General features: G+C 40.5%; 1 protein-coding gene across 4 annotated transcripts in view; it reads left to right on the forward strand.

Annotated features, from left to right (window-relative positions):
* The window catches only part of PLXNB2 (plexin B2), a 256,319-nt gene that overhangs the window by 128,287 nt on the left and 101,501 nt on the right, over positions 1-26,531 (forward strand). For all 4 annotated transcript variants that reach the window (XM_042018200.1, XM_042018203.1, XM_042018202.1 and 1 more), the window contains one exon: positions 11,509-11,575. In XM_042018200.1, coding sequence (XP_041874134.1) covers positions 11,574-11,575 — 2 coding nt within the window. In that variant the 5' untranslated portion in view covers positions 11,509-11,573. The remainder of the gene's footprint in view (positions 1-11,508; positions 11,576-26,531) is intronic.

Raw genomic sequence — 26,531 nt, forward strand, 5'->3', positions numbered from 1 at the left:
CCAACTTAAATTTGCAAAGCAGTCACCTGTGCTCTAGCCTTCATAGTGCTCTGGCAGGAAAACAAAGTACCCAGCTCCTGAGGACCCTCAGTCAAGGTCTGGGAACTTGAGGAGCCAGGAAGACAGAGAGACAGACAGCCTGAACTTGACAGCCCATTAGGTACCTGACCTTCTGCTTAAATGACTTATTGAATTCTCAAAGATGTGGATTAATGCTTTCTTTTGTTGGGTGAGATGGGCAGATAGGCTTGCCAATTAGAGACAGCTTTGCCATGGGGTTCTGTGAGTCCTACAGTGCAAGTGGTTTCCTAGCACACTATTTCTAGAGTGAGAGGAAATACTGAGAAGAACTGCACCTTCTTTATGGAGGGGGAAAATTTTTGCATTCAGCCAGGATCCCATTTCACTATAACACTCTGTAAGTAGAGGCAAAACCACTTGTTTCTAGCTACTTTGCTATTGCTGAGACCCAGAAATCAAAGCTGGCCAGTTTATGGCCACAGACATAATGCAGGCATGTTCCAGACCATAACATGTCAAGAACTCTTTCAACATAGGTTACAAAATCGGTTTCATGCCAGTAAGAAGACCATGGCATTGCCTTTCTGACTTCATTTTCAGTTCACACATGTTCCATGCAGCTCTGCAGCCACAGGGACCCAAACACAGCAGAAGAGAGGGTATTTCTCAGGCAAAGGATCATTTTTCCCTTTAAGTGGAGTGAACTAGTGCTGCTTTTTAAAAAGTCTACCTGGTCTGGGGAATATTTAAGCCACAGTCTTGTCCATTAAGTACTTTACCAGTGCAAAGGTAGAGCAAACCTTTACGGCCAAAGGAAGCAGATCTGTGGGCTCTTTTGTCTGTGGTGATAACACTGTGCCTGGGATTGGGCTGACTGTGAAACCAAGTGTAATTCATCCCCAAACTACCATCTGTTTGAAAGATATGAAAAGTATGTGCTGATGGGTTGGTAGCAGTGCATATTGGTTGCAGGCGTGGAATTAGGAGGAGTGTAAAAGTTTTGACCCAGCAACAAGAGGTGCTGCAAGGAAAGCAAGTCATTGGAATGGAAAATCTTTCACTTGCAGTACCCTAAGAGGTAGGTGAAGACGAGTCTTGTGGAATTTTTTTCCATTTACAAGACAGTCCCAGGCAAGGCAGGCTCTGTGTCACAGTTGGATAAGCTTTGTTTGGAGAAAGTTGCATCGTTTATCATGAAGGAAGCCACATCATTTCTCATTCGTGACCAGAAGGGTTTTGGATTCTGAAATCAATGCACAGGTAATGCAGAAGCGGGACAGTTTGTTTTGTCTAGATTTTTGAGCCTGCTAGTGTCAGGAGGTAGGAAGTTCAAGCCTAATGTTATTGGTTCTGTTTTCAGCTGATGGGATATAGAGGAGGCTATGGGGAAAGGCACAAAAAAAGGGCAGCAAGAGTAATGTAATGAGAAAGGAGAAGGTATGTTGTGTATTAAGGGAAGCAGGTGAGCCTCCTATTTGGAGCAGAAATGTTTTGCAAAGTTAGTGTTTGCACAGTGTGAAAATATCCCCATTGTTGCCTCACACAGAGGAGCTGTTAACAGACGATGCAGGAAGCTCTTTGATCAAACACCTACGTCATTTCTTAGTGCTCTGTTGTAATTCAACATTTAAATGGCAATGAGTGTTCTCCCACCGCAAATACTTTTTTAATCTCTGACATTTCCATGGAGAGATACTCTGAGTAATTTTGAAAATAAAAACAAACATGTACAAATCCAACTTTTTTTTTTTTTTTAATGGTGTAAAGGTTTATCTGGAGATAAATGGCTAAAAGTAGGATGAAAGTGGAGTAGTGTCAGACCAGTGGCATAATGGCAACTGCTTGCTGGTTCCAACGCAAATAATCAAGGAATGTTATAACACATGCTAAGCTTTTAGTTTTGCAGCAATTAATGATTTATGCTGTTCTTCCACTGACATCATCTCATGTCACTGGAGCACATTTTAATAAGAGGTATGTAGTTCTGGTAATCCCCAGGAAATCTGAACACTGTTTAGCAAAACCCACTGTTTTTTAAAGAAGTGTTGTGCTTTGCCGAGAAACCTGGGGCATGTCAGACTGGAAAAATGCTTCTTTTGTTTCCTGAGCGGAAACAGTATGTGTGTGGGTATAAAATCACATGCCTTCATGGTAAAAACGTGGAGGTAATTGGCCAAACCATGGTGTTTTGCTTTCAGAAATGGGAGGGCAGTGAGACAAGCCACTTTCAGGAATCTTGCAGGTCTGAAGACAGGTTTCAGAGGACCTAACTTCTTACAGCTGATGACAGATCTTGCTGGTTAGGTACAGCAAAAAAGCTGAGGAGGCAGCTCTGCTTTTCTTTTCTTTGTTTCATCCAGATGGTCAAAACTGGGTTTTAGTTCGTTCTGAACCTGATATTGCAGGGGTATTTTTGGTCCTACAAAATTTTCACTGAAATAGTTTAGTGACTATAAATGTGCAATGATTGCTGTTGTTACCTCTGTGATCCACTTGCATTAATGACTTTCCTTTTGTGCTACTTGGCATGTGAGGTGAAACAAATGAAAAGCTGTATTAATTATTCATCAACTAAAGAATCTCTTTCACTGTTACTGTGTTTTAGGTTTGTAGATATCTTTGCATAAACTAATTGATTTTAATCATAATATTCCATGTGGTGTTAATTAATAATTTAAATATAATTGTTTTGGAAAGTTTTTTATACTTATTTTGAGCAGCTGGCACCGGAAAGCAGAATTTGGCAGTGATTTAACTTCAAAAATATGGAGCTAGTTTTCTGCAGCTGTTATCAAATGAAATTAGTAACTCAAAGGTGTGGGAATGTTTTTGCCTGAAAAGTTAATCAAGTCCAAATCCAATTGTGTTCTAATCTAAGATTAAACATGAAAAAAAGTGCATAGTAGGGACAGGGAGTTTCCTAAGGCATTTGCACCTCACTGTAACTGAGGAAGGGAAGGAAGGAGGAGGGAGATGTTAGTGCCAGAGCAATCCTATCTTTTGTCTTGAGAACTATTTCCAGCAAGGTATGCTGATCTTATTTTCCATCCTCCCACGCTTTGGATAAGAGTTTCGGGAAAACTTTATTTTTCCTTTGCTGGGTATGGATCTAATACAGATTTCAATACCAGGGGACTACCAACCTTTTGGGTAGACTATTAGGTTGACTCACTGCAGAAGAAATGAAGGTATGCCGGTTCAAATAGGAAGCTGATTTATTGTGAATTGTCAGAAAAATCTTTACTTCCTATGCTAGTGTTGCAGACTTTAGCCACTCTGTGTGGAGGGAAATTAGCTTGTTGGATACAGTTTGCCCACGGATGAAGAGGTTTTTAACACTGTAGCACTACAAACAAGTGGGTTTGGGGTGGTAGAGCTTCATAACCCAGGGAGCAGGGCATGGGATGAAAACCGGCTGAGAGCAAATGCTTCCAGATGGACCCAGCATTGCCCTGCGGAGGCCCTGCACTGGTGTGCACAGTTCACTGACAGCACAGGCAGCTGCCAGCCCCGGCTGCAGGACACTCCTGGCTCCCTGCAGGACACTCCTGGCTCCCTGTGCATTGCCTGCTGCACATCGTCTCTCGTAAGCCCTGCTGCCCTCCCAGTGAGCAGGATCCATCCTCTCAGCAGAAACACTGCATGCGGTGACAAGGATGAGGCCGAGGTGTCCTGGTATTACTGCCACCCTGCCAGCCTGTACCATGGCATCTGCCCCAAAATAGGGCACGGGGCACTTCCCAGCCTTCTGTGGAGCCAGTTTCAGTGGCTTTAATTACATCTGCAGTTTGGATGGCTTTGCTTGGCCATTAAAATCCATTTCACAACGAGTAGTATTGAAATGAGCAAGGAATATTTGTGGCAGCTGTGGATTTCCTCCAGACCTACAGGAAGAGTAAATTAGTTACTGAAAATTTGACAGTTTGTCCTGAGTGCTTAACTCCTTCCTCTCTGGAAGCTTGCTTTTCAAAAGGAAGTGACTTTAAAAGGAAATAATATACCCAATGTTTTTTTATTCCTCCACCCCCTTTTTACGGTAGGTCTGTAATTGCAAAACCAGCCAGAAGTGATTTGTTTGAAGAGGAAGTGTGGGAACTTCCTTTATAAATATTGCCTTTCCCTTCGTGTGCATCCAAACACAGTTTGCTCTGCTGGCGAAGAAAAAGTGCTTGAACTGAACAAGCACTTACTCCCTTAGCTCATGCCCCATGTAAGCATGAAAGAAAGAAGTTTGGGGGGGGGGGGGGGGGGGAATAACCAAAAACAAACAAAGCAACAAATAAAAAAAGGTGGTTGTTAGTAAGGGAGGAACTGAAGTTGGTTGAACCATCAGATCAGCTGGGAGTTTGCCCAGCCATTCGCTGTCAGTACTTTCAGATTCGTGCGTCCTCTGCTCGGGAGCACCGGGCAAGTTAAGGTCCCGTGGAGGGGTGGGGGTGAATCAGTGTTTGCAGAGCCGGCGATTAAAGAACCTGCTGTGACTTGCTCTGCAAGATAGGGCCGTATCGGCCCGAGCCAGCTCCTATCGCTGTTTGGAATGGTTTCTTTTTTTAAAAAGTGTCAACATATGTATCTTTCCTGGTAAAGTAGAAACAGTAGCCTGTACCCTCCCCAGCCTAGAAACACCTCTGAAATATTTGCAGGAGAGGGGTTCACCTACCAGAAGAGCAGCTACAGCCAGGGAAGTGTCTGTGCCCAGCAGCAGCAGGTAGATTAAGCTCACAAGGAGAGAGCAAGTTTTAACCTGGCAGGCCAAGCCAAGCTAGACTGTTGTGCTTTTTTGGTTCGGGCGGGGTGGGGGTTTGTTTGGGGGGTTTTTGGTTTGTTTTTTTTCTTGAGTGCACAGTATTAGGGCGTATGGGCTCTTTGGGTGTGGCAGCCGGCTGGCCTGGCTTGCTAACATAAATCGGTGCAGATGATGGGAATCAAGGCAGGGGGTCCAGTTCCCAGCTTTGAAGGATTCCAGATTAGGAAGACAGGTCACAGAGAAAGCAAGGGAGAGTGTGGAGGCAGTCGGGCTGATTCTCTGAGAGGCACTGAAGATGAGAAGAGCCCTTCTGCCTGATTTGAAGGAGGGAAGCGTTCTTATATTGCTTGTAATTAGGCAGAGATTCACCTTGTTCATTGGATTTGATGGACAAATGAGACATTCCTGGTGTTTTAACACTGGATTGCTGTGATGCTTTCTGATCTGTCCAGCAAGAGGCACAGCCAAGCCACTGTAGTATTAATGAGAAGGTTGTGATTTTTATACATTTCTCAATGGGGAAGAAATTTCACTCAAGCTTCCAGCCAGGCTTTGTAGTGGTTCCCTTTTGCACTTTTAGAAACAAAGAGAAGAATAAAATTTGCAGTGTGATAGGCTATCATGGGAAAAATCAGTCGCTATCAAAGAAGACACCAGAAACTTCACTGATCCATCCAGCTAGTCTCAGGCGAGGCTTGCCTGGCTCACCATGCCAGTAGTCCTCACATCCTCTCATACCCTGCTTCAGAGGAACAGACATCTCAGTGCAGGATGATAGAGGAGTGGGAAGTAAATTTTGGGTGATTTTTACTTTTTAAATAAAATTTAAAATAAAATTCTCCTCTCTCCACATTCTTCCTGTACTTTGTTCAATGTCACACAAATGCTTTTAAAGTCTTGTAGTGCTCAGGATAAGATTTTTATTCTTTTATGCCTTTCCTCTTGTATTCTACACCATCATTTGCTGCTCTCTCCTTTCGCATCTTATTCTCTCTTATCCGTGCCACATTCCTCATTTAACAATCTTTGCTCCTTTTTACCTTCCTACACTTTGCATTTTTTCCTCTCCTTTTTCACACTCCCACTGTCATGCCTGGTCCTTTTTCCAGTAAGGTAGTCTGCATTCTGTAATTCAGGGAGTAAACCTTCAAATTCTTGTGCGAGTACTGACTACATGATGAAAGAGACTGCAGGACTGGGCCCTAGCTTGGCCCAGATATATGGGGAAAGGTAGTGAAGCCAATTTTAAAGTAGTCTTATTTACTTTGGTGGCTTGTATCACTTTGGTTGACTATTAAAATGTGTATTTCTAAGGTGAGGTGTGCACCAATGGCATTGTATAAATAAAGAATTCCAAGAACTTGGTATAAAAGATTTTATAGAGGTAATATATTACTTCCAGTTCAGAGAAATGAAGGGACACTTTAAAATCAGTTTTACTAGCACCCTGTGTTTTAAAAAGCCGTTCTTTTTCTTTTTGTTTAACCTCCTGTGCAAGCCCGGACATGTTTGAGGCTACCAGCATCCAATTTCATGTAGTATCCTATTTCAAATCCAGGCCAGAGCAGATTGATTGAAAATCAGTGCTGTCAGAAGTAAAACTGCCTGTGGAATGCCTTCAATGACATGAAGATGAAAGGGAGAACGTAATATAACAGATACTGATTTTCTTTTTTGACATGTAAGGCTCTGAAACAGTGTCCTTGGATGTCACACCATTTACCTTGATTGAACAGTAGTGGTCATAGAACAATTTTGGTGAATTTTTGTGTTCTTCAGTTAGTAGTTATCAGCTGTGTTCTGAAGAGGGGGTGGTTGGTGTTGCTGGGGTTGTTTTAAACTAAAGCAGCAGCTGTAGAATATTTCATAGCACATACAGAGCTAGCTGTAAGTCTGCATAACATCAGAACAATTCTTGTCAGTGAAATACTTACTGGTATTTTGAAATGATTGAACTTCTTCAGTACTTTGAAAGCTGCTGGTGAATGCAAACTAGTTTAACTGGTCTGTGTTTATACTGGTTTTTAGGGTCAGCACAAACACAGATGGCAGTCTGCTTCATTTTCCCATAAGTTTCTATGCCTCTTCTCTTCCCTGTCCCACAGAGGCCAAAGGATCAAAGAAAAAGAGGACTATATGGGAACTGAGGGAAACAGTAATATCATTTTAGGACTTTGAAGCGGTAGTAAAGTGAAGGGAAAACTGAACTTGTGAGCTTTGGTTAATTTTGAATTCTGGGTGTCATGGTTTAGGAATGGAACAGCACTCTCCAGATAAGTGCCCCCCCCACCCCCCCCCTCCACCCCCAAGACTCTTCCCAAACCAACCAACCACTCACTTGCTCCCCTCACCTTCTTTCCCCTTCCCACTCCGGGGATGGAGTTGAGAATTGGAGACACAAAAAGGGGAAAATTACAGGTTGAGATAAGAAACAACTTACTGGAGACAGGAATGATATAAAAAATGAACAGTTAGAGCTGCAGTATTAATAACAAAAGTATACAAAATGAGGGTGATTTACAGGCAAATAAATGCTCACCTGAGAAAATTAACGATAGCCAACCTGCCACTCTTTTGTGTGACCCAAAGCCACGCTTTTCTTCCCAGAAGTAAGATTCCCCTATTTCCCCCCCTTCCCCCCCACGACAGTGATAATGTGGATGGTATAGAATAACAACCTAAACATACCCACACAGCTCCAAGCTCTGCCCCCTCACAGCTACTGCAAAAAAAATTAACTCTGTCCTTGACAAAACCAGGACACTGGGTAATTTTAAAAATTGGCTATGGCAATATCATGTTGAATTCCTGGAAAACCAAGAGTAAACATTGTTCTGGTGTGTAATGCTGGTCTGTCTCCTGTCCCCTGCACTAGATGATGGTCATGACATGGGGAGCATCCTGCATCATTGGGAGACCACCAGGTTGCACAAATAGGTCCCTTGCATGGAGGTGGTGTGTCACGGTGGCTGGCCTTGGCTCCATTTGCTCTCAAAATAAAGGGAGAGGCTTCAGAAAAAAAAGTTGGTGTCCTCACATTATGAAAAAGTGCTGTCTAGAGACAGCCAAGTGAATAGCAGTGAGCCAAGCAGAGGAGAAAGGAAGTCAGTAATAAAACTCAGGAGCTCATGTGCTAGAAGTGGAATCTGCTGTCTGTGGTCAAGGAGGTGGAGAGGGCAGAGTGGAGATGACCAAGAGTCATGTAAGCTAGAGAATTGAAGGTGAGGGAAGATAATGCAAGATATTGGAGTGTAGTAATGTGATACTGGGTTAATTAGAGATGTAAATACATTGCAATATTTAGAGTATTAGGTTGACATTTGATATCACCCTAAAGTTTTTAATATTATGTTATATATCCTGTTTCCATATGGGCATGGTGTCAGTGTTGTAATGTTGCCTTCCCAACACTGAAATGTGAAGATCCACCCTCAAAATTAAGCTCAAAAAGCAGTATGTAGTTTTATGCTATGTGCTCCATCCTATCAAGGGCACTGTGCTTGTTAGCTCAACAGCCAGATAAAAGTTACATGGGCGTGTAAAAGTCTATATGAAAAGTATCTGCTCCATATGTTACATATAGCTGAAGGCTCAGGGGAGTAAGGTTTGTGTCTGGGAACCGGATAGCACAACTTTCTACCCCTGACCCAGTGCCTGCCCTTTTTAACAAACAAACAAAAGCCTTCCTCAAAGAAAAGTGGTTTATGATCTGTTTTTAGCTCTAGAAGCAAATATTAAAAAAAAAAAAGAAAAGGAACTCAATATGTTCTTACTCGTACTTACAGCAGCATCAGCTTTAGGCACTGCAGAACGAGTGCCACACTTGGTTCCTTGCTGTTTTCAGAAGCCATTATCTCCCTGGCAGCTGCAGTGCCAGGGCAGCATGTTATCTACTTGCAAAATTTTTCACTTGGACACAACCAATGAGCCTGAGTTTATCATCTATTTGAAATGAGACCTTGACCCTGAATACAGAGGTGCAGTTGCCTCATGAGGGAGAGGGCACTTGCAGGATGGGGAGGTGGTTCATTGTTGTCCTGTTTCTACTGGGTCATTGACCCTCCTGATGGTTTTAACTTCATGAACCATACAAGGTAGTCTTCATCCTTTCCCCCTAAAGGTGTATTTTGATTTGAAAGGCAGAAATTGTCTCATGTGAAAGGTGGGAACAATTAAGATAGTTCAGATTAGGACAGGATAAAAGCTAAAAGTAGTCTAATCTCTCACTGTCTTCTGCAGGTTATGGAGGGGAGAGGGAGTCCTCTCAGAAAAGCAGTTCAGAGAAGATTGATTCCTAATCCAGCAGGCAATGCATGGCAGGACTCTCTCTGTCAAGGTGGTGGAGAGAGGAGAAACAGGAAGATTAGCCTTATTAGAGTGCAGTTAGTTTATGTGAGCATCCCCCTACTCACTTGCTCTGTTGGTGCTCATGGTTTCTGTCAGCTTTAAAAAACAATTTCCCTGTGCTGTCCAAGTACTTTTAGCTTGAGGTCAGTCTGCAAGGGCCCCCAGCTGTTAGAGGACCTGTGCTAGCATTATGTATTGAAGTTCCTTTAGTTCAAGCAGTCCATTTTGACTGGCCAGCTGGCCAAATCAATACCATGAAAGACTAGTTCCAGTGTAAGATACTGAAAAAGAGCTGTTGTGCTATGAGCAGGAGGTAGAAGGAAGAAACAAAACCAAACAAACCCAAGAAGCCTTGTGGCAGATGGTACCACCTGTGTCCATCCAAAGCAGTGTGCCATTTGAGTGGAGAAACATGGAAAATCTGATGACTCAGTCTGAATACATAGGGAGACAGTGAGTGAGATTTCTGGCTTGTGTCCCAAGCTTCTTATGAAAAAGGCTTCCAATTTTATAACACAGAAAATTGAATACAGTTTGGTAGCATCATTCTCTGGCACAGCTGATTACCAACTGCAGACTGAAATGCCTCGTGTATCCATGTGAGAACTGCCACATAAGTAGTTAGATGATTCTGTGCCAGGTCCTGGGTTATGGCTGAACCAGTTTTTTCAATAAATACATTTCTGATGTTTTTAGCAAGTGATATACCTTTACTAATACCTTTTATTATTTGGGGTATAGCTGGCTGGACATAACAGTTAGGGTTGACAGCATTTGATTACTTTTCCAGGCTCAGCCAAATACTAATTTCCATGCACTTCAGTTCTGGCATCTACAAAGCTGGGAGGTGAACCAACTGTGTAAGACGTGCCTAAATTACTGTTCAGCAATGCTTGCAAAAAAGCTCGTAAGGAAAGAGACAACACAGATATATAAAGCAAACTTCTCAGCAGGATCAAGTCTTGTTTCCTTGCTGACTACCTCCACCTACTTCTTTCTTGGCTGTTGACAGGATGATAATTGTTCACATTCCTTTGCACTTCCTTTTACTTCTGAATTTTCTTTTCCATGCTTAAGTTGCACCAGATCTGTTTTTCCTGTTGTTGGTAAGACACAGAAAGAAATCTGCCCTTTACCTTGGTCCTACAGTCTAATTTTTTTGTTTGTTTCTTGGGTTGGCTGCTTTACTTACACTTCCCTCATATGACCTTCCTCAGTCCACTCCTACACTCTCCACTTAGCCTGTATCATGCAGCTGTGGTTTAAATATCTCACCTAGCTCTTCCATATACCTCATCTCACAATTCTGATGATCATCCATGTTCATCCTGTACCCAGTGAGGGTTGTTCCCTCAAACAGCTTTTCCCTGCAAAGAGATGAATGTACATAGTCTTAAAGAACATCTTCCTGTAGCAACTAGATATAGGGTGTGAATACAGGAAATTAAATTCCATGGAACATTAGCAAACTAAATTTGGTTTAGCACTGGGCAGCCTCAAGAAACATGAAGGGAAAATACAAGTCCTGCTGATGTTTGTGTCTTACTTTCGTGAGAAGCCAGAGTTATGTGAGTCTCAAAATCATGTTCAGTTGAGATGAGATGATTTTGGAGAAAAGGTGGTGATTTTGCCAGGTGTTCAGGTCTCTCTTCCCTGGGAACTGCCATGCAGTGGTCTTTTAGTGCATGCATTGGCCTGTGCTGCACACTGTTTGATTGTGCATTGCATGCTTTGCTAAAAGCAGCTGAGATAACTCTGTGTGTGGAACAGGTCAAGGCATACAACGCTCAATATGTCTATTGCCTGGGATATTTTTTTGAGGACAGTTGTCATCTTTACATTTATGTTGAACAATCTACATGAACTCTTTTTATCACTTTTTGGCATATACAGTGATGTTAAAAATTATCTGATGGTATTTTATCCTTCCCTAAAGGGACAGACACTATTTCTCTTTCATTCTTAAATGTTTGGTTCTGGGAGGTGCCAAGTACTGCCACTGGTCAGAGCATGTTCAAGCTCTAGCTAGAGGAGTACCAACTCATACAGTAACCCATCTGTAATGCTAGGCATTCTTTCTGGTAATACATCAGTTTAGGTCTCAGTTCTTTGGTAATTAGTTGTACATCTGTGAGCAACTGTCCATCTGATTTATTATCTGAGCAGCTATTGAAATACAGAACATTGCCCCATTTAGCTTCAGGATGGAAAGTTATGGTGTGATAAAGTTGTGTTTAAAATGTAATAAAACTGACTGTTTATAAACAAATTAAAGTTTATATTGCACTATAGATGATCTTAAATCAATATTTTTAAAGTTCATAAATTTAATGTGATTAAACATAGCTTAATGCATATGAATATATTTTTAATTGTTGCCTTCTTTTATTTAGTAAGAAGATTAAACTGTCCTGGAAAATAACTTGATTATAGTGAAGAAGACTTAGTGGAAAAGTGAATGTAAGTATTCCACAGCATGTGTCAATTACTTATGTTTACAAACCACTGACATTGGTGGTATTATAAATCATGTTAAATTGACAGCCACTTTTATTATGGTGAGAATGCAGGATCTGACCACTGTGCATATGTGTGTGAGGTATAGAATATCTGTTATATGGGTCTATAGGCTTATATGTACCTAAATGCTTTTAATGAGGCCATGTGCTATTAGTCACTTGTATGCTTAAGAACTATTCGCAGGAAAAATGATCAACTATTCGCCCTCAAAAAGATAAAACACTACTCCCATATAAATACCCACAGAGATTCTTAAATTCAGTAATGCAGACATATTTGCTATTTCTAGAGGAATTTAGTCTAACTTGGAATAATGCAGCCTGTGTATAGTATTTTTTGGTATACTTGCCCCAAAGATGTGAGATTATAGTACAAAAAAATTACACTGTGGATTGGCAATTCAATTTAGAGTGAAATACAGCAGTTGCGAGTTCCAGGCTAAGTGCATCATTGCTCGCTTGAGGTCACTTTTTCAAACCTGCAGTCAACAGTTCTCTAACAATAAGAGCTTTGCTTCATTTTCTAGAACCTCTTGAAACTGTTACTTTGCTGGTGAATACCCCATTATTTTTCCTAAAGTAATTGCTTTCCTTAGCTGTATTTCATAATAATGTGAACCCTCTGTGTGCCTGCACATGTGTATTTGTATGTATATATTTTTGTATTGAAGCAAAGCTGTGTCTCTGCAAGTCATTCCCCAGGAGGTTTTGAGTGGCTCTGATGTGCAGGGCAGTGATAGTCAGGAACTTTTAGCTACCATAGATTTGTTCCAGTGTTTTTCCATATTACATTTTTCCCACGATCTCACCTTCCTTTTCCCAGAGCCTGACTGATGAGCTTGGAAGCGGTCAACTAAGCCTTTCCAAATGCTGAATAAAGTACAGAATTAATGACTTAGATGTTAAACAGAACAGTGATTATGTCTTAAATGTCTAACAAGCTGGGACAGTTGTAATTCTAGCCTTTCAGGTTTTATAAACTTGTCTTCAATAATTACTGGCTGACCAGTAGTACTGAAAACTGCAGGAACTGCATATAGCATTGCAAAGAGCTGTCTGGTTTATATAGAGTTGCCTACTGATATAGGGCTGCTTGAAATGAAGATCCTCAGATTTGACAACATTGTGCCCTAAGTTAAAGATTTACAGATTAGACTGTGCATTGATTCTTTCCATTACTGGTATCTGGCCAAGCTTGAAACGTATGTAGGCTTATAAGGTATAAAATCAAGTGCTTAAAACCTTCTGATGTGTATTGAGCAAAACAATGAAGTTTGAAGTAATTACTGTGACCAGTCACTTTAGTTGCTTCAAGATCCTTAAAAGTACATTGCAGATGACCCCGTTCAGGCCACTGACACTTCTTGAACTATCCCATGCATGTGACGACTTTGTACATGTAAAATTTTTGTCAGTTGCTTTCACATTTTTCTCACCACTCAATCTTCAACTGATACTTCCGGGAAACTTGGGAAGAGCTATCTTTAGCTCCCATTTTTTGTGAAATAAGCAGAATATTGTTGGTTTCTTCTTTGTAGTTTTTAAGGGCCTATTGAGCATGAGAGTACCATTTGAGTGTTGGTTGAACTACAAGAGATATCTTCCCAGTTAAAATGTCATTTCATGTATGTATGTGGAAACAATTAAAAGACATGAAGTAGAGCTGTATTTCAGGAAGCTGAGTAGTATAATATTGGCAATGTGATTATTAGCTGATCCTTAAACTGACAGAGGAATAAACACATCCTGCTGCAGAGATGGATGATAACATTTTGTCCTTCATGTAAAAATAAATAAGATCTCCAGTATATGTTATTTTTCTGATATGCAAATGTAGTCTGAGCTCCTAAATGTAAACCTTCTTTTTGATCTGGTTCTTGCAGGTATCTGACATTAAAATTAGAGATTTATTCTTCTAAACATCAATAATTTTCAAAGATTAATTGGCCCCACATTGGCTGGGATTTTTGCAGTAATACCAAATTAACAAGCTTTTGTGGAGAGAAGAAAATAATACCTTTTCACATGCACTTTTAGTTTTGTATCTCAAAAGTGGCTATGGAGATATTCTCATATACAAAGACAGCAGAATTGAAAGGCGGAATCAGAGGACCTAATGAGAGCCAAGAGAAGGAGTGGTTTTACCTGCAGTCACTCACAAACTGGAGGTAGAGCCCTGAAGCTGTGAAATCCAGCACCTCCTCTTACAATCATCCATTTTGATGTGTAGCACATCTAGAAATATTTATTAAAAGTTTCTGGTTTAGTCAAAATTGAAAATTAAATGTGAAACTTGAGCTTGAATACGTTGTAATGGTTCAGCAGGATAACTGGTAGGATTTTGGCTTTGGTTACCCATAAAGCCAGAAAGTGGAATGAACTTGCTCTTCCTCATTTTCATCCAATGAAATTCTGGACTGACTTTTCAAAGAGATGAAAGATCAAGCTGGGATGCTGGATAAATCCAGTGAAATGTTGGCTTGCTGTGTTTCTCTGCCTGATAAAGAGGTGAAAAGAATATGAGAGAGTGAGGGGTTTGTTCCCCTTAAAAAATAAGGAAAGGCTAGGAAAAACATAAAATGGACTGGTAGAGATGATGAACAGCCAATTGTGTTGAATTAGGCTGATGATACATCAAAATAATCTTGAGGCAGTGACTGCAAGGTGGAGGAAGGGGAGTGTGTACCTTGGGGAATCAGGAGCAGTCATCATCAAGTAGAGCTCAGGCAGGAGAGTGAACAGGACGAGGGGAAGAGCACTCGGCCCTGATTAGATACCAAAATTAGGTTTTCACTGCACATTTTGTAATTTGTGATCACAGGAACTAGTTCTTAGTGTAGCACTGAGTGTTTTTTCACTGTTCTCAGCAGTATTTCTTATGTAAAATGTGTGCACTGGCATCATAAATAGCCTGATTCAAACACCATTTTGAAGGGTGAGGACCACGTCATGCCATGTGCTGTCACTAAGCTCTGCTGGCTGGTAGGTAGGTTCTTCCTGGAAGGTCTATGGAGATATTTTTTAGACTCCTAGAATTATAAAATATTTTCTCAAAACCAGTGTCCATCTCAAAAATATCCACCTTTGTTTCAGGATCCAGCTGGCTATTGTAAAATTAATTATTGTTTAAGATAATTAATTAAGAGCTTAGCTCCCGTATTGTGGATGCTGTAAATATTTCTCAGCAACATTTGGACAATGTGGTAAATAAAGCATAGAGGCACACTTGATAATAAGGAGAAAAAGAAATATTTAGGAGTTACTAGTTCATTAAGTAAGGTCTATGCTGTGCATGAAATGAGGCAGGGAAACAGGGGAAAAAGTCTTCCACTATAGAGACTATGAAGGAGTCACATAAGGAACTTTAATTCTAGATATGACAGTCAATCAGGCTTAAGTCCCCAGAATCACCTCTAAGACACATCTTTAGATCCATACGACTTAAGTTGCCAAAACAGGTAAAAATTGTTCCGTATCTTCTGTGTGCCTTGGGCAGTGGGCAAGAACATGACATTGCAAAATGGTCCCGCAGAATTTCTGCCGCTGTCACACTGAGACCGTAAAGGGCACTCAAGGGCACTACACACAGATTGCATCTGTCTTCATGCATGTGATTTCTGGCATTTCTTCCAGTACCTATATCCTATCTTTTTTTCTTTCCCTGCATCTCTGTCTTTCCTGTGTTGCCTGGCTAACTTTAAGGAGAATACTTCAGCTCCAGGAGAGATGGCAGCTCTGCACTACCAGCATGAGTAGCCTGTGACACCAGGTCAGGCTGCAACCAGAAGCAGTAACAACCACAGGAAAGCCCTGCATAATGATTTCTCCAGGGTGTGTAGAGCAGCTTATTTGGAGACTTATTTATGTTGTTGTTTTCTCACATGCTCTCAAATACAATCTTTTATTTCCCTCTAATCTGGGTTTATATTCACTGGGTTATGTAAAGGCCAAATGTCTTGCCTTTGCTGCTAGATCTTTGCAATAAGAGTGCCCATGGTGAAAGTCCTGCCCTTCTCCTGCCCTTATTGAGCACAGAGTCACTAGGAGAGAGCTGGCTCCACAGGCAAGCCTTGGCTCTCCATTTTTCTCTGGCAGAAGCCCACAGGGCCACCCATCTAACAAAAGCATTGCACAGCTTCGTACATATTTCATATCACTAGCTGCAGATGAACTGTAATAGAGTTTTGTCCATGTGTTGGCACCTTTTCCTCTACAGAGAAATGAGGCCACACTTTACCAGTAGTTGCAGTACTTGAATATATGAAACATGCTATGTACTTCTCATACTTCACTTTGAGACTTGCCTTCTAAAAAAACTTGTGGGTTAGCTATAAAAATGTGGTTTATTGGCGGTTATGAGTGACCTTTCTCCCTAATGCAGTAACACTTGACTAAGTCTACAGGTTTGGCTACAAGACCCACAGGAGAGAAGATTCTTGTAACAAAACACAGCTATTTATTTAGAGGTATCCATTCATCCTCCTTGAAACACAGACCCGCATGAGTCTTCCTTTCTCATGTTTCTCTGAAATGATCTCCTGGGGAATATGTAGAAAAACAAACAGTAGATTTTTTTACCATTTTAGGAGAGGGATGGAGACAAATTCAGCTTCAAAATACTTGGTATTTTAAATGCAAAATGGTCCTTCCTTAATTAATACTTGGCAAAGCATTTTAAAGATCAAAGTGTCAATATTAGCTAATTCTCATGACACACCTGTCAGGTAAGTAAAAATTATATCCATTTATAGCCCAGGCAGCTAAATACTGTCTAACATCAGCATTTTCACAGTTGCTACCTAGTTAATTTACTGAAATAAGTAGTCTAATTCTCAAAGGTTCTTCATATTCTTAGTTGTCCTAAATTATACTTAGTACTCCAGAGTACTCACTCTTTTGAAACTGAGTGCAAGTATTTTGGTGCAGAAACATGGGTATGTATGGCAGCAGAACCTGAGGCATCAATACTTAAAAGACTTTTTCCAAACTTAAGCAGCCCTAAAAAGCCTAGAGCTGGAACCTGCATACTGTCAATTCCCAGGGTGGGCTCAGGCCCTTGCACTGCCCAGCTCTCATACCTTGAGGCAGAGTTGTTTCTCAGTAGAGCTGGAAAAAGTATGAGGTATAGATAGTCTTGAGAGGACCAGTCTTAAGAGATTTTTTTTTTTTTTTTTTGCAGGGAGTTGTGTACAGAAGGAGTTTTTAGAGAGGGAGAGGGTGCTTGAAGTGGAAAGAAAAATGGTGTGTGATAGAAATTAATTCTCCTACCTCCTGCTGTTGCTTCCATTAGAGATGCAGGTTATCTTGTTATTTCTGTCATGTCTCTCTCTCCTTTTGTTATAGCATCAGCAGAGTGGTATAATTGGGTTGGAGGACAAATTTTTTGCTGCTCTATTGAGCAATGACTGAAAGGGAGAGGAGATTTTGAACAAGTGCTGTCTCTCCTTCAGTGTGCAATGCAACTTGTTTCCAAATGGTGTTTTAGTTGGAGTGGTGGTGATTGTCAAGTGCCTTGCTTTGTCTGTGAAAACAGTTTTTGTAACCTGTTTGCTCCATTCGGTGTGGCAATGCCCAGTCCTGAATACAGCACAAAACTTAAGGATGGCGTCACTCCATCCCAGTCTGTTCTCCCTCTTGCAGGAGCAGGTGGGAATGCACAAAACCCTAGCCAAAGGCTGTCGATGAGTTGGCACTTAAAGGAGGGAAAAGGCTAGGCTACAGAAAGGGGTCTCAAGGCATTGAACAGTCTGGAGCAGGCGTGCATGGCTGAATTAGGAGTTGAAATTGTTTGGCTTTCAAATTCAGAGGACTTGTTTGCTGTCTTGGACCTGCTCAAAGTGAGTAAATGCTACTGCTAGTAACAAAGCCTGATAGAGGAGGAATGAAGGATTAAAACCACAAAATGATGACTCACCCTCCCCTCTCCCCCTTTCCCAGTTTCAGTCCCCACTAAACCACTTTACCTCACCAAAACCCTGGTGGCATTTTGCTTATAAATAATCATGTGTTTGAAATGTTATAATGTGTAGGCAGGGATTAAAAGGATATGTGATGCTACAGCATTAAAACAGTGCAAACCTCTGCAAGGGAATTGTGAAGGAAAATTATTTTTGGCAAGGGCTGCTGCATCCTGGGGAGATCAAGAGAAGGCACAAAGCAGTTTACCCAAGTCTGGAAAAACCAAGTAGAAAAGCTGGGTGAAATAAAATAGGGCTTCACATCAGTTCTTTGTCATATTAAAGCAAAATCTGAAGTTTTGGGGGGATGCAAAGAGGATATTAATTGAAAAATTTCTGTTCAAGGTACCAGCCTAAACTGTTGTCCTTTTCTTACTGTAAAGGCTGGTGAATACAACTGTGTGGTTATCATCCACACTGTAACACATTTCTTCCTTCTCCTAATGTGCGATGGGAATGGGAGGTAACATGTAACACTCTCAAAACAGTGTGTCAGCCCATAGCATTTTACAGAATAAGTAGGTTGGGTTGTCCATTTGTGTTATTATTTATACTCTCAAAGTGAAAATATTGGCATCGAGTTTCTTGTTGTGTCTGGCAACAAAAATTGAGAACTGTCCCTGCTTAGAAAAGGAAATGCATTACAGACTTTGAGGGAACTGTTGCACATCAGTTTTCAGCATTGACTTTAGCGCTGATTGTGCAGCTTGAGTATCATTTTTAGTGTCATTCTCAGATGCTGCATTGGCTTTGTCTCCAAAAACTTTTGATTCCTGGATAAAGTAAGCCCTTTTATGGGACTGCTGACGTTGAGTAGGTGAAATCAGCTTCCTCACCTCACTTCTTAATTTCAGGCGAGTTATCAATACCAGTGTGAACAGGCACAGGTAAGGGCACTGTCCTGCTACTCTTCTTGCTGATGATCCTGCTGCTGTTTGCTTGTCTGTACGGGGGAAGCCTCTGAATGCTATGCCTGTAGCAACTGTGCAGTTACTAATGAACAAACAGATTTTAGGAGGCCCCATTCATTTAATGTCTAATTAATTTTTGAGACACACTCTGAGCCTATAGAACCCAGGGAGGAGGGCTTTGAGGGGAACTACTTGGGGGAGGTAGGATAGTGCCACTCCTTCACCTCAGCTGCATTATGTCTCGCAGGCTGGAGCAGCAGCCCCTGCAGCTCTCAGCTCCATACACAGGGCTTTTCACTCTTCCACCTGGCTTTCACCCCTCCACCCAGCCTTCAGACCAGGGCTTCTGCAAAAATGCATTTGAAATCTTCATGCTGCTGCTCCCCCTGGGTTTGGTGCCAGGGCAGCCTAGCTGCAGGTGTGTTACTGGTCTCCTCATCGTACAGAACTTCTGCTCCATTCCTGCAGTGCATCCTCTCACTTTGTCATAGCAAAGATGTTTAAGCAGTTGTTTTAGGTAAACTGGTCTGTCACTTTGCTAAATGAAAATGATTTGATTAATGCACTGTTTTATATAGAATACACCATCTCCACTGCTTTTAACCTTTGTTTCTACTTTTGTGCTAGCAAACATGGAAAAGTGCCCCATGCATTCAGGATGTTACTTTTTAATGCTAAATTTTTAATTTATGTGAAATTTATTTATAAGTCTAGTTTGTTTTGTTTTTCTCCCTCCTTTATTGCATTTAAACATATTACCTGAATCTTCATAATAATCTTCACTTCAATTAATCTTACATTTAATGTTACATTTAATTAAGGGATTTAAGAAGGATAAAAGTAACAATTAAATACTTGCTTGCCTAATAATTTTTAGGGCTAAATTCAAGGCAAGCCTCAACCATATTTGATTCAATTAATGTAGTGCAAAAACATTGTGTTTAAAAACAGCCATTCCTTTGGACAGCTAGATAATATTCTGGTGTACTGTTACTGCAGCACTCAATTTGATCAAGCACAATGTCATGAAATAATGTCAAGATGTAAAAATATCTACATTTAGGTAGGAAATTTCCCATTGTCAGTCAGTAAGCCAATGACTTTGTAAACAAAAGTCTTGTTTATCTTTGCTGGTTTTGTTTAAAATTGCATGACTTTAATTTGTTACTAGTTAACTGAATCGTATCAAATTACATTTCCTGGGAACTTAGAACTTTGCGAAACACTGCAACTCTTGTTTGTACACAGACAGTGTTTCCTTTAAAATGCGTCTGGAAATTTCCAGACGTTGAATGGATGTCCCATGGTTTTTAAGAAGCGTGGGTTTTAGTGCTTGAGGTTTGGGGGATTTTTCTTTTCTTTCTTTTCTTATTTTTTTCTTTTTATCTTTCCTTTTTTGTTGTTTTTATCCTTGAGGTTGCCAGGTCACAGTTTTGGCCTTGGCATCCTCTGCATCAGTTTACACCCAAAAGTCATAGGCTATTGGCCATTTGGCTCTTCAGGGTACTTAGAGAAGAAAAATGGGTCACAGTACCTTTTCCATTGTAACGAGTAGAAACACAGAAACAGAGTACAGCTGATTTCACGGGTGGTGGAGCAGATTCCTCAAGTCCTCCTGCACTTTTTACAGCCAACATCTTTAGAAAACATGAGCTATATTATTCTTTACAGAAGACTCTGGGAAGTTTGGTCCCTGTTCTGCAGCGGCATTGGTTGCCAGTGCATCATCAGAAATATCCAGAAATTGAATGACTGTAGAGAGCTCTTCTTGGTTGCAAAGCCAAAAGGATCCTGTTCTGAGTCTGGGATGGTTCTAGGAGAGCAATGTGGTCAACTGAGCAGATTCATTGCATTGCTAGGCTTTTCACACCCTTGCGTGAATCGGGCCATCCATCCATATGTGAATTCTTTGGTCGATTGCCTTGAAAGATATATTGGATAGCATTTGTTTATAGTGGTCCAATCTGCAGGATATAGATTTTATCTGGGCTGTAAATATTTGTGGTGCTACCCTGAGTTTGCTTTGCAGGATGTGTATGCTTCCTTCTTGAGCTGCCCCACATGGGAATGTTCTACCTGTTTGCATGATTACAGATTTTGCCTAAAGGAGCATTATGCAAAGAAGTTATCTCTCCTAAGGGAGGTATATGTGAGCAAAACTTTTACAGCTCAGGGACAAGCTATGCTGAGAGAAATTGTTCTTTGAAAATATGTCTTTGAAGTATATATAGGACCAGAAGAAAAAAACAAGGAAATTATGTACATGGGGAATGGAAACAAAAAAAATATATATATAAAAGAAAATGTTACAAATATATATATTTTGTACAACTTGAGCAAAATTGAATGTACTAACATTATTGTAAATAAGTGAGGTACCCTGAAAATAGTAATCTTATACAAAAGTAGCTGTTTATTCTCATGAAAGAAGAATGAGCAGAGATAACATCTTCTCCCAGCAAGCCTGTCTGTTGTCTTTGACAAGGTGACAGGGAGCATTTTTTTCTCCAATTGCGGTAAACCTACTAAAGGTAGGTTAAATTGTGTCAGGATGTGTTTATACACACACCCACTTTCTTAGGTACCAGTCCACCCTGGTACTGCTGTCAGTGCTGTAAGTATGGCTGCAACCAAAACTCAAGCCTAAGCAAGAGCTGAAAACTAAACTCACCAGAAGTTGAAAAATGGGTAGTTCCTGCTAGAACAGCTCCATGAGTGTCTTCTCACCATCTTTTGCATGGCACTACTAGCCCAAAGCAGAGATTTACCTTTCAGAGCAAGGGATTTACTGTGTTTACAGGTGACATAGATTCTCTTCAGTGATGAACTAGATATCAACTGTTCTGCTCAGATGTTAGGCAAAGTTTAACGTTGACCCAAGATTTTTCTTTGGAATAAATGGCAGGACAACCTGTGGCGAGAGGGGCAAGCTGCTTACTTTCATATTCACTAGATAAACTGAAACTCTGACCTTGTGGGACAGTAGAGAAAAAAGAAGGTTTCCCAAATGAAGTGTTCAGCATGGTATGATCTTCCTTATGCATCTGTTAAGCAGCTGACAGGAGCCTGCCTTGTGACTTCGATTGCTGACTAGCAGGGGAGAGGAAAGGCAAGAAGGGGGGAAGGAGAGGGCACATCCAATGTTTTGCAACACATGATTTTGAGGCAAGCATCTCTGCAGTGCTACTTCTTGTCTTGCTCTGCCAACTCCTTTACTGAGGTTGAACTGCATTTATCATCTTTGGCATTAATCTAATACATCTAAAATTCTTGGGCAAGGTAAATATTTGACAGCCCCTGTATGCCTAATTTGTCCCCATGCTTTAAAGATTTTCAGTATCCTTGTAAAATATTGTCCTGCAAATAGTGGGTGGTAGAGTGCATGCTGTTACAGTAAGTAAAGTAGAGCTTTTTAAGTAAATTCCCTAAGCGGATGCACATTATAGCATACAACTATGTTTTCTGGAGTGGTTGGAATTCCATTCACCAGCCCTGGAAAAGGCATAAGCACCTAAGAGATGGAAATTAGTACAAATTGATCTCATAAGAGCAAATTTTATTTAAATTCTTGTCTGTCAGTGAGTGATCTTGATTTTGTTAACAAGAAGTTTGCTTTCATTATGGGTAAAATATGCAGTATAATATCTAAATAAAGAGTATGTTAAGCTGTTAAAAGCTGGTTCCACAAATAATCAGAGATTTTCCAGCTTTTGCTTTAATTTGGAGTCTGCTTGTCAGTCTTCATCTTTATTTGTGGTAAATAAAACCTCTTCCCTGAAGGGATCAAGGTAAGAGCCATAGTATTATGTCTACTGCAATCAGCAATTTTGTAGGGATCTTGTTAAAGTTCAAGTTCTTTCCCTGCAATTGAGCAGAAATACTAATGTATGCTGGAAATGAATGCTTGATCCACTGTTAAAGGGGATCAAGAAAGCTTAAAATACAGGGAAGCTGCTCAAGACGAGTTTCAGCACCCTTTGGAAGAGGAGCCAAAGATAAACTGATAAATACCAAAGGTTGTAGCTGGGCCTTTCCCTCAGCCCTTTCTCCAGTCAACAGTTGTTGGACCTGTAGTTATTTGAAAACCAGGGAGGTTATAGCCTGGGAAAGCGCAGAGAATTCACTCAGTGAGGGGATAGCAAAGAAAAATTAACCAAGGGACCCAAGGGATACAAGTGAGGACAGACACGTATATTGAGTAAACAACTGTGCATCATACAAATGGATACTTGGGTAGTTTATGCTGCACAACCCTTTCTAGGTCCACTGTCAACAGGATTGTGAGAACCTGAGTATGCTGAAGAAACCAAAACTCCATGAACATCCTGTCACCATGTCCCCCTTCCACAGTGATGAACATTAGGCATTAGTACAAAGGCAGCAGGTCAAGTGCTGCCCACAGTCATAAGCAACAGACCGCACACCGGATTTTGTGAGAGGGGCTGGAGCAAAGCTCTGAAGTGATTAGTGCTGTACCAGCCCAGAAACCTTTTGTGGAAACTAAAGCAGATCTGACTGAAAAGCTCTGTTCTTATTCAGGAGGAGGCAGCTTTTCACAATGTGATTAAGTATTCCATGATCTAATAGATGATGATGTGGAGAGGATGAACAACGTCCATTGTAACAGTAGTAAGAAACCCAGATAAGAACAAAAAGAATATAATTTTGGGAGAAGAAACTGCCATACACAAGTGGCTGAGCATCAAACTATGTTGGATTAACTAATCTCCAAACTCATTTAGGCATAAAAGGGTCAGGTGAAATCTGATAATAAGCTCTGACTGAAACATGCTACCTTAATGGCAAATCGTATTGATTCTCATTTAGTATCTTTTCTGGACTGTGACATATCTGACATGGCCCAGATTTTTAATTTTGGTATCTCTTCTTGATGGTTTATGTGTATGGCCACTATAACATAGGACTTTTGTAAGGTAGGAGTGAAAGACCATACAACAGCTATAGATCAAGCTCATACATCACTTGACATGAGTGTTGCTTTCATGTTTGCACAAATGTAATTTCCTTTTGTTGAAAGTGCAAGTAGAACTTGCCATAAGGACCAACAGATGATGTAAAGTAATTGGCAAAAAAATAAATTGCTCCAATACTTAGGAACTGTTGTATTAACTCTTTCCATAAAATAGGGAAATAAAATGTTCTAAAAAGTAAATGTCGCATTCTGGTTATGTAGTGATCTGTTGCTGGTCTACAGTGCTACATTATTAAAGTCATCTGTCTCTTTTTATCTGCTTAGTTATTCCTTTTCCTCTGTCCTGACTGTAAGAATATTAATTTTTACGTAGTACCAAGGTTGAGGATTTACCCTGTGCCAAATAGTGATCCATACGCAGAGACTGGGTTAGGAATTCTTGGGTTTGTTCCATAGTTATTGGTTTAGAGTTGGGGCTATGAAGACTGGACTTCTTTCCTAAAGACTGCTCAGTTCTAATAACTCTTTTTCTGAAACCTTCCCTATGAAAGTATGTTCATGTGCTAATTACACATAATTTCCCTGTTGCTTTTGCTTGGGTGTCATTTCTTTGTCCTGCTTTGGTTCCCTCTGAATTTTGAGCTGAGCTCTCAGGGGATAAGTGTACTGGAGATCACCATGGTAACACTCTGAGAATGCACACTGCAGGCGCCAGGATTTGCTGCTGTATCCCTGTGAGAGCTCTGATGATCTGTGGACTTGCAGTCTTACTCAGGAGTGAGAGGGAAGGAGTCAGTGTCTGAGAGCTGGTTGTACAGTGCCTATTAAAAATGTTTCTTATGTAAATTGAGGAACTCTGGACATTGTTTGCTGATGTACAGCACTAACATCTAGCATTTTCATAGCCTACTGCTGAGACTTCCCTTAGCAGACTGTAAAACCCTCTCTTTTTATTCCACTTAATTCTCATATTAGGCTCTGAGGTCTTAGCTCTCCACATTTTCAGTCAGGACTAATGTGGGAGCCATTGCAAAGGCAAAGTTGTTATCCTGATAAAAGCTTAAAGATGGTTGTTTTGATAAACATGTCATAAATATTATAATGCAGAGTTTGAAAGAGGAGAGAGCTCATATCTCTGCTGTTCCCAAATCCTCTTTCAGGAAAAAACAAACATTCAAGGAAGAATTATTTTATAGATTAGTATTTCATGGCAGTGGTTAGGAAAGAATGGCTTCTCTCCAGCAGCAGGAAATAACTGGATAGAAGTGTACTGCCTTCCAAGACAAGAATTAGAGGCTGTAGGTTGTATTCTGACAGTGTAAGTGTGACATTGGAGTTATGTTTTGTATTACTGGAGTAAGAAGTGTGCCATATCCCAGTGCCTGGAGGTTTTCTTTGTTGGGTTTACTTTTTTTTTTGGAGTACATGTCAGCCGAGCTGCCATAAGACTAGACCACCAGAAGGATGTGGCTTGTAATGCTCAGTGACCAAATCAGGTGTGATCAGCAGCCTTGAATAAGGTGCCTACCTTTCAAGTTATTGCATGCGGAGTGCTAAGCCCATGAGAGCAAAGATTCATGAGCGAGCAGGATGCAGAGCAGGGATACCCAAAACGGTTGGCAAAGAATATTTAGGAGAAAAATGTACTTAAAACCTTCCTTTCTAGGGTTTTTTCCAGGCCCCATTTGTGGCTGCATAGAAGTCAATACCCATGTTAAACTGAGGGGAGCTCAGATAACCACTCCGAAAATGGGTTACACATTTTGCATTCATCACTGGGAAAAATGCACAAGGTGGTCCTGTGCCAGGAGCCCAGATCACTCAAGCAACTCAGTGCCCTAGAAGTCAGTTTTCCTTCAATCTGCTCCTATAAATGTAGAAGTGTTTCTTTTACAGCTCTAAATCAAAAAGCTCCACTTCAGGCAAAGACATCTGGTAGCAAAGCATCAGAGATGGGTGCAGATGCATTTAACAGCCTGAATTGAGATTTCCTGATTCCTAAAACAAATGTTCCCATGACAGAACTGCAGTGCAAACACCACAGCATTATCCACATGCTCCCATGCTCCACTCCCACCAGACAAGGGCGTGTGTTTCTTTTTAATGTAGGTGGCTCTGGCATCTAAGTGCAGAGATCCCCACTGCTGTGTTCAAGCACTTGAAATCTGGATTGCGTTTCTACTGGAGATAAGTATAATAATGTTTAGTCTGTGCTCGCCAGACAGGCTTGAGTTTGAGAAAAAGAGCAGAGCTGCTGAGTGCTGACAAGGTGAAAGTAGTTCAACTTCTGTGAAATCCAGATTTTTGGGGAATTTGGAGGGAAACAAAAGAGGAAACTAAGAGTATACATAGTCAGAAGCTATGAGAATGACACTCTGGTATGAAAAATAAACCTTAGGAGTGCTACTTTAATTTTTTGTCATTATAGGGCTAAGAATGGCTTTTTTCAACATGTAACTCTTAACATTAATTTGGCCAGTTTCTTTCTAAGGAAAATTAATTAATAAACTCTGAAAGAATAAGTAATATTTTAAGTGATTCCATATATTTTAATCCACTTATAGAGAGTAGAGAGGTATTGAAACATTCCTGAAAATGCTGACAGAGTCCAGTAGTCTTTAAGACTGACTAAAGAGAAAGTTCAAGGCTTATTTTAATTTCCTGAATGTCTATTTAAATTTAATATTTTTAAAACAGTACTGAAAAGCATATTTGTGCGTTTTGGAAGAATCACATTCCCAAGATTTCATCAAGATAAGACTTTTTAAAACTTAATATTAAAAAAAAGTACTTACTGGGGATCATGTGTTTCTAAGCAACCCCTGAACACCAAATGCAGTTGACAGGGATGCTAGAAGTAAAAAAATCTTGTACCTGAGCCCTATTTTTAACTGTAACTCTAAGAGGAAAATGTGGAGATTATGTGGGTCACCACTCTGCCAGAATATTTAATGTAAACAGGATAAAACAACTGGGAGCTCATGAAATCTCAGTATGAACAAAGTTTTAATAAATGCTGACTTCCTACCACAACTTCTAGCATCAGCATTAATTGAATCCAGTGTACTTATCTTCCTTTGCCATTCTCACTAAAAT

Source organism: Corvus kubaryi, unplaced genomic scaffold, assembly GCF_017639235.1.
Source record: "Corvus kubaryi isolate FWS band 111438036 unplaced genomic scaffold, C.kubaryi_AGA036_p1.0 137, whole genome shotgun sequence".
NCBI lineage: Eukaryota > Metazoa > Chordata > Aves > Passeriformes > Corvidae > Corvus > Corvus kubaryi.